This window comes from Nomascus leucogenys, chromosome 6 (assembly GCF_006542625.1).
Source record: "Nomascus leucogenys isolate Asia chromosome 6, Asia_NLE_v1, whole genome shotgun sequence".
In the NCBI taxonomy this organism is placed as follows: Eukaryota; Metazoa; Chordata; class Mammalia; order Primates; family Hylobatidae; genus Nomascus; species Nomascus leucogenys.
Window position 1 is genome coordinate 57592370 of NC_044386.1, and position 8155 is coordinate 57600524.

Below are 8155 nucleotides of genomic sequence, written 5' to 3' on the forward strand. Positions count from 1 at the left end.
AGTAAGTCTAATATCAATTATAATTACAAAGTCTGCTGAATGCAAACAATATTTAGATGTATCTTCAACACTTGTAATGTAAAATGAAAATATCTGTTATTTCTATTAGTAAGAACATTGCAGTTACTGCCAGTACCAGTGATTTGTTGCCTACATTCATAATTAAAGGAGATGCTAAATTTCTGTTAAAAGTTAGTGAAAATACAGATGTAATTTTGGCTGAGCATGGTGACTCATGCCTGTAAATCTCAGCACTTTGGGAGGCTGAGGTGGAAGGATCACTTGAGGCCAGGAGTTTGAGACCAGCCTGGGCAACATGGCAAGATCCTGTCTCTACAAAAAACTTTAAAAATTGCTAGGTATGGTGGCACGCTCCTGTAGTTACAGCTATGGAGGAGGCTGAGGTGGGTGGACTGCTTGACCCCAGGAGTTCAAGGATGCAGTGAACTATGATTGTGCCACTGTGCTCCAGCCTGGGCAACAGAGGGACACTTGCCTCAAAAATAAATAAACAAATAGGTAATTTTTTTTACCTTCCAAGTTCACAGATTAACCTGAATTGTATGATCTGTAGGCCCAGGTTTAGAATCTCTGCTTCTCTAAGCCTCACATTTATCATCAGTCCTTAGTGTTTGACATATTCCTAACTTATTCACTCTCTCACACTTACAGGCAACTCTTTCACACTATTTTCACACCTCAGCCTCAATCACTCCTCCCTCATCCTCTCTCTGTTGCTTCCTACTTCACTGAGAAAAATGGAAGCAATCAGAAAAAAATTTTCAGACTCCCACCACATCTACCTAACCTCTACACTTACACCCACCTTCTCTGCCTGTGGCCTGTTACCATAAACGAACTGCCCACACTCTTACCTTTAAGTTTTAGCCAATCCTGAATAGATCTCATGACCTCAAACCTATTCAAGGGCACTACTGCAGTAAATCTCCTACACCATCAAAATTTTGGAGATGTTCTAAAAATTATTTCCGTCAACATAAAACATGCTATTTCTCCCATCTTAAAACTTTTTCTTGATCCTGTTTCCTTCACCATGACTCCTATTTCTCTGTCCCCATATTGAGCAAAACTCAGGTTTCTTTCTTTCTTTTTTTTTTTTTTTTTTGAGATGGAGTCTCACTCTAGCCTAAGCTGGAGTGGAGTGGCGTGATCTCGGCTCACTGCAACATTCGCCTCTGGGGCTCAAGCGATTCTCCTGCCTCAGCCTCCCAAGTAGCTGGGACTACAGGTGTGTGCCACCACACCCGGTTGATTTTTTTGTAGTTTTAGTAGAGACAGGGTTTCACCATGTTGCCCTGGGTGGTCTCCAACTCCTGAGCTCAGGTAATCCACCTGCCTCGGCCTCCCAAAGTGCTGGGATTACAGGCATGAGCCACTGCACCCAGCCTCTTTTTTTTTTTTTTTTTTTTTTGAGATGGAATCTGCCAGCGTGCCTGGCCTTTTTTTGAGACAGAGTCTCTCTCTGTCACTCAGGCTGAAGTGCAGTGGCGAAAACATGGCTCACTGCAGCCTGATTCATGGATTCAAGCGATCCTCCTGCTTCAGCCTCCTGAGTAGCTGGGACTGCAGGCATGCACGGCCATGCCCAGCTAAGAGACCAGCTTTATCCATTACCACAACTGTTTATCAAATTAGGAGATTGCCGCAGAGAAACAGAAATAGCACAGATTTTAAAGATCAACTTTATTGAAGTATAATTTTTTTTTTTTTGAGACAGAGTCTTGCTCTGTCCCCCAGGCTGGAGTGCAGTGGCGCGATCTCGGCTCACTGCAAGCTCCGCTTCCCGGTTCACGCCATTCTCCTGCCTCAGCCTCCCAAGTAGCTGGGACTACAGGTGCCCGCCAACACGCCCAGCTAATTTTTTGTATTTTTGGTAGAGACGGGGTTTCACCGTGTTAGCCAGGATGGTCTCGATCTCCTGACCTCGTGACCCGCCCGCCTCGGCCTCCCAAAGTGCTGGGATTACAGGCTTGAGCCACCGCGCCCGGCTTGAAGTATAATTTACATACAAATTTTATGTGTATTAGCCGGGCGCGGTGGCTCACGCCTGTAATCCCGGCACTTTGGGAGGCCAAGGCGGGTGGATCACGAGGTCAGGAGATCGAAACCATCCTGGCTAACACGGTGAAACCCCGTCTCTACTAAAAATACAAAACATTAGCCAGGGCCGGGCGCGGTGGCTCACGCCTGTAATCCCAGCACTTTGAGAGGCCGAGGCGGGCGGATCACGAGGTCAGGAGATCGAGACCATCCTGGCTAACACAGTGAAACCCCGTCTCTACTAAACATACAAAAAATTAGCCGGGCGAGGTGGCGGGCGCCTGTACTCCCAGTTACTCGGGAGGCTGAGGCAGGAGAATGGCGTGAACCCCGGGGGGCGGAGCCTGCAGTGAGCCGAGATCGCGCCACTGCACTCCAGCCTGGGCAACAGCGAGACTCTGTCTCAAAAAAAAAAAAAAAAAAAAACATTAGCCAGGCGTGGTGGTGGGTGCCCGCAGTCCCAGCTACTCGGGAGGCTGAGGCAGGAGAATGGCGTGAACCCAGGAGGCGGAGCTTGCAGTGAGCCGAGATCGCGTCACTGCACTTCAGCCTGGGCGACAGAGCAGCGAGACTCCGTCTCAAAAAAAAAAAAAGTGTATTTTTTGTATGAGTTTTGACAAATGTATAGGTAATTTTATTTGTGGTAGAGGACATTAAGGTTCCCGGGGATTGTGCAGGTCCAGGGATTTAACAGAGGGATCCTGTTTAGGAAACAGGACAACATCAGGGCTCTTGGGAAACATAATCAAACAGGAACAAGTGGAGACACCAAGGGCTGGCCAGAGGTTGGTGCTGGGGTCTCAGTGCATCAGGATCTGGCCCTCTGGAATGCCTGGCGACTTCATGCAGCTCCTGGCCCTCCTCAGGGAGCGGTCTCACCACTCTGACGCGTGTTTAGGCCACGAGGTGAGACCTAGGACTGGGTTCTGGCTCTCTGCCCTGCAACTTTCCTGCCACTACCCGCGCCCGTATCCCTGCCCACCAACTGGGGGCGCTCCAGTCGGTGACAGCCAACTTTCACTGCTGCCACCACAACCGCAGGGCCCAATTACCTCTCTGTTAGAAATCGGTTTCAGAGCGGTGGAACCGAGGGCGGGAAAAAGCCCAAGCGCTGTCTCTGGTGCCCCTTCGGGTCAGCCATCCTCTGGTCTCTCGGGTCTCCGAGGCTCGGGGCTAACTGGGCGTGAACCGCTAAGCCCGCCTACCAACCAGGCCCTCTCTCCCGCCCCTCTGCGGCTGAAACCCTCAAGGGGTTGCAGGTTCAGCTTTCACTTAGAGACAGCAACTCCAAATTCAGGGTCGCTGGGGAAACTGAGGCAGGACTGGGGACTCTGAGAGGTCAGACGCTGGTCGCGGACTCTTTCTCCCGAGAACTGGGGATAGCTTTTCCGATAGCCCAAAGCGATTCATGCCGGTCCTAGAAGAAAGCGCGGAGGTCCGGGCTGTTGGCCGGGGAGAGCGAAGCGCCGCCCACGCAGCTGGGAAACCTTGGGGTGGCGCTGGCGGGAGGTGGGGCCGGGGGCGGGTTCCTGGCGGAGGGTGGGTCAGACGTGGGTTACTGGGTGTGCCAACCAAACCCTGAACAGAGGAGGTGGCGGTGGTGGCCCTCGCCTGTGGCCCCCGTGCTGCTTGCACTCGAACTCGTCGCTATGGAGGAGCTCCAGGAGCCTCTGAGAGGACAGCTCCGGCTCTGCTTCACGCCAGCTGCCCAGACTAGCCTCTTACTGCTCAGGCTCAACGACGCTGCGCTGCGGGCACTGCAAGAGTGTCAGCGGCAACAGGTACGGCCGGCCCCTTTCTTCTCTAGTCCCTGCCCCTAGGGACCTTGGGCCTCAGCCGGCGACCCTGGAGAAGGTGCAGGGGAGAGGGAGCGGCATCCGCAAGCTCTGGCCTCCCCACCTCTCCAAGTGAAGCCCGCTAGGCAGGTGATCCCGGGCTCCGGACGCCGGATCCTGGGGACACCGCTTCACCTGAGCTCAACGATCACATCTTCGCTCTCCCCGCAGGTACGACCGGTGATTGCTTTCCAAGGCCACCGAGGGGTAAGGGCGAGCTCAGGGTGTGTGAGCGAGGTGAGGGCGAGGGAGCATAAATGTGGGCTGGGGGTGGAAGGTGCGGTCGGGGCCGGAAGCTGCGAATGGTCACGGTCTGAGGTAGTTCCGAGAACTGAACTCCAAGTGGGGCGAGGAGGCTGCTGGGGTTGTCCCAGGGGGCTGTGGTTTGAGGGGACTGTGCTGTTTCAGCCTCCTGGGGAACTCAGGCCCAGCTGCACCTGGTGTGCTAACGAGCCCTGTGGGACCCATCTTAGTCTTACTTAGGCTGGCTCCCGGACGAGTGGCGGCGGCAGGAGGGGGAGGGGCTGACTTCATGGGGCTTACCGTCTCCTTCCACCCCCAGTATCTGAGACTCCCAGGCCCTGGTTGGTCCTGCCTCTTCTCCTTCATAGTGTCCCAGTGTTGCCAGGAGGGCGCTGGTGGTAGCTTGGATCTTGTGTGCCAACCCTTCCTCAGGTAAGGGGGAACAGGTAGCAAGCAAGAAAGGGTTTGTGGAATGTGGGGGAGGGAAATGTGGACAGGTGCTTAAGAGCTCTCCACCCTCCTATTTTTTTCCACCACCCCTTTCCAGGTCTGGGCCTAACCGCCTCCACTGCCTGGGCTCACTCAGGGAGCGCCTCATTATTTGGGCAGCCATGGATTCTATCCTAGCCCCATCATCAGTTCAGGGACACAACCTGACTGAAGATGCCAGACATCCTGAGAGTTGGCAGAACACAGGAGACTATTCTGAAGGAGATGCAGTATCACAGCCACAGATGGCACTAGAGGAGGTTGGTGAGGCCAGAAACTGCAGGGAGTTGTGATAAGGTGGGGCAAAGCCTGAAGTCCAAGGTACCCAGTATTCCAGGGAACCAAATGCTCCTGCCACTTTCCCCACCAGGTGTCAGTGTCAGATCCACTGGCAAGCAACCAAGGACAGTCACTCCCAGGATCCTCAAGGGAGCACATGGCACAGTGGGAAGTGAGGTACTTTGGATGGGGTGGGACTAACATGGGAAGCTTTGGCATTGTCTTCCTTTCTAATCTCCACTCTTAGATGTTGTAATAAAAGATCCAGTTCCACCTCCTACCCTGGTCTTCATCTGTCCCATTCCCTTAAAATATCCTAGAAACCAGACCCATCTTCCAAACAGAGAACCTGTTCAGGCACTGCCTTCCTCTGCCAGCCGGAAACGTCTGAATAAGGTAAGTTAGAATGGCAAGGGCTTTTTTTTTGTAACATTAATATAATGAAACAGTGGCAAAGACTATTTTGAAAAGCACTTTTAGTCAAGCTAAAATTTAGAAATTGGAAGCTCGTTATATGGGAGGAATTTTTTTAGAGACAAGGTCTCTCTGTTCCCCAGGCTGGAGACTCCTGGGCTCAAGCCATCCCTCCCGCTTTTTTTTTTTTTTTTTTTTTTTTCTTATTCTCACTCAGTCACCCAGGCTGGAGTGTTGTGGTATGATCACAGCTCACCACAGCCTTGAACTCCTGGGATCGATTCTCCCTCCTCAGCTGGTGTGTGCCACTACACCAGGCTCATTTTTTTTTTTTTTGTAGAGATAGGGTCTCACTATGTTACCCAGACTAGTCTTGAAATCTTGGGCTCAAGCGATCCCCCCACCTGAGCCTCTGAAACGGTTGGGATTACAGGTATGAGCCACTGTGCCCAGCCTAGGAGGAATTCTTGAGAGAAGAACATATTTAGGAAGCTCTTGGCTGTTTATGTCACACAGATATTTTCCTCAACAGAAACGTTCAGTGCCTGTAGCCACTGTAGAACTAGAAGAAAAGAGGTTCAGAACTCTGCCTTTAGCGCCAAGCCCCCTACAAGGCCTGACCAATCAGGATTTACAAGAGAGAGAAGATTGGGAGCAAGAAGATGAGGATGTGGACCCCAGATTAGAACACAGTTCCTCAGTTCAAGAAGGTGAGTTTATGAGAGGAGGGTAAAAATGCCAGTGGAAAAGACTTATCATCACTTGTGTTTTCTTGCTTGCTTCCTAGATTCTGAATCCCCAAGCCCTGAAGATGTACCAGACTACCTCCTGTGAGTTCCCTGCTTTTTCCAATTTCATCAAGCCTTGTGCATATATTAAGATACACTTCCTGGAAGCTGGGGGCTTTTTAGGGGCAATGAAATTGAAGGTGACAACTCTCTGCTCCTGGCAGGCAATACAGGGCCATCCACAGTGCAGAACAGCAACATGCCTATGAGCAGGACTTTGAGACAGATTATGCTGAATACCGCATCCTGCATGCCCGTGTTGGGACTGCAAGCCAAAGGTTCATAGAGCTGGGAGCAGAGATTAAAAGAGTTCAGCGAGGAACTCCAGAATACAAGGTAAGGACAGGACCCAGCCTGGCTTTCCAACTCTACTGGCCATTAACCCCCTGCTAACCATCCATACGCCTGTGTTTATAAAGTGACTAAGCAAAGTGACAAGGAAATCCATTTGAAGGGAAAAATTAGTCTGTATCATTGTATCATCTGGTAGAATGAGAAGGGAAGTTACTTCCCTTTTTTTTTGAGACAGTCTAGCTCTGTCTCTCAAGCTGGAGTGAGGTGGCGCAATCTTGGCTCACTGCAACCTCCACCTCTTAGGCTAAAGCTATTCTCATGCCTCAGCTTTCAAAAGAATAGCTGGGATTATAGGTATGTGCCACCATGCCCAGCTAACTTTTGTATTTTTAGTAGAGACAGGGTTTCACCATGTTGGCCAGGCTGGTCTTTAACTCCTGACTTCAAGTGATCCACCCACCTCAGCCTCCCAAAGTGCTGGGATTACAGGTGTGAGCCACTGCGCCTGGCCCCTCTCTTTTTTTTTTCGAGACAGTCTCACTTGGTTGCCCAGGCTGGAGTGCAGTAGCGTGATCTTGGCTCACTGCAAGCTCCGCCTCCCGGGTTCATGCCATTCTCCTGCCTCAGCCTCCCTAGCAGCTGAGACTACAAGCACCTGCCACCATGCACAGCTAACTTTTTTGTATTTTTTAGTAGAGACGGGTTTCACTGTGTTAGCCAGGATGGTCTCGATCTCCTGACCTCGTGATCTGCCTGCCTCAGCCGCCCAAAGTGCTGGGATTACAGGCGTGAGCCACCGTGCCTGGCTGCCCCTCTCTTATTTCTTAATGTTGAACTCAGTGCTAGCATTTTCTGTTTCAGGTGCTGGAAGACAAGATAGTCCAGGAATATAAAAAGTTCAGGAAGGTAAGACAAGGTCTGGGAACGGAAGCAAGGTAGAATGAGAATTTTTACTTTTTGACATGGATGCTTTTTCTCTGCAGCGATACCCAGGTTACAGAGAAGAAAAGCGTCGCTGTGAGTACCTTCACCAGAAATTGTCCCACATTAAAGGTCTCATCCTGGAGTTTGAGGAAAAGAACAGGGGCAGCTGAAGTTATCAAGGGAGTTCTTGAGCCTCTGTTTAGTGAAACACAAAAGAACAAAGCAGCTATAAACTAAATAGAATGCAACTATCTGCTCTTCTTATGCTGACCACTGGAGTCCATGGTGGCAAGTAGAGAGTTGCTCTAGGTTCTTCAGCTTTGGTTTTCATTGTTAATTTTTAGGGTGTGGGCACTGCGCAAAGACTCCATAGCCGTGCCTAGGAGTCTAGGAAAAGTGACGGAGGCTTGGCTTTTTTACCTTTATTTAGTTTAGCCAAGTCATTTTCAAATCCTCAGAAATGACATCATCTTCAGGATAAGATAATGAGATAATTAGACAAACCAAACTAAGTGAATTTTAGCCTGGTAGCCTCCCTAAGGAAACAGTAATAATAACTTTTCATGAGTTAAAAGAATTTGTAGCATTCCTGGATATAATGGGAAAGGGCCTGGGTGTTACCTATGTACTGAAAATGAACTTTTACCAACATGGCTAAAAAATTAAAACTGACTGCTTCTGTGTCCTTTGTACAAGTTTATATGTTTTCCTTAAATCTTCCAAGGCAGGTGCTTAACCCTGGCTTTACATCTGAGCTACTTTTGGGGCTCTCTAAACAATAGATCCCCAGGCCCCAGCCCAGATGTTATGAGTTAGAATCTCCAAGAG

General features: G+C 50.2%; 1 protein-coding gene across 2 annotated transcripts; it reads left to right on the forward strand.

Moving 5' to 3' along the window:
* Positions 1 to 3073: 3073 nt before the first annotated feature.
* Positions 3074 to 7995, forward strand: ELL3 (elongation factor for RNA polymerase II 3). Of its 2 annotated transcripts, XM_030814197.1 has the most exons (11): positions 3074 to 3842; positions 4068 to 4103; positions 4459 to 4571; positions 4687 to 4888; positions 4999 to 5084; positions 5228 to 5303; positions 5854 to 6031; positions 6109 to 6151; positions 6274 to 6445; positions 7265 to 7309; positions 7387 to 7995. In XM_030814197.1, exons 1-11 carry the CDS (start codon positions 3711 to 3713, stop codon positions 7495 to 7497), a joined length of 1194 nt encoding a protein of 397 aa, XP_030670057.1. In that variant the 5' UTR covers positions 3074 to 3710; the 3' UTR covers positions 7498 to 7995. The 2 variants fall into 2 exon arrangements, with proteins under 2 accessions (XP_030670057.1, XP_030670058.1); XM_030814198.1 differs by lacking the exon at positions 4068 to 4103 and having other exon boundaries at positions 3545 to 3842.
* The last annotated feature ends 160 nt before the right edge of the window (positions 7996 to 8155 follow it).

Excerpts from the sequence above, each read along its gene's own strand:
- ELL3 (XM_030814197.1), top strand. The coding sequence starts at position 3,711 with ATGGAGGAGCTCCAGGAGCCTCTGAGAGGACAGCTCCGGCTCTGCTTC. Across the intron at positions 3,843-4,067 it reads AAGAGTGTCAGCGGCAACAG|GTACGACCGGTGATTGCTTT; the intron begins GTACGGCCGGCC and ends CTCTCCCCGCAG. Across the intron at positions 4,104-4,458 it reads CTTTCCAAGGCCACCGAGGG|TATCTGAGACTCCCAGGCCC; the intron begins GTAAGGGCGAGC and ends TTCCACCCCCAG.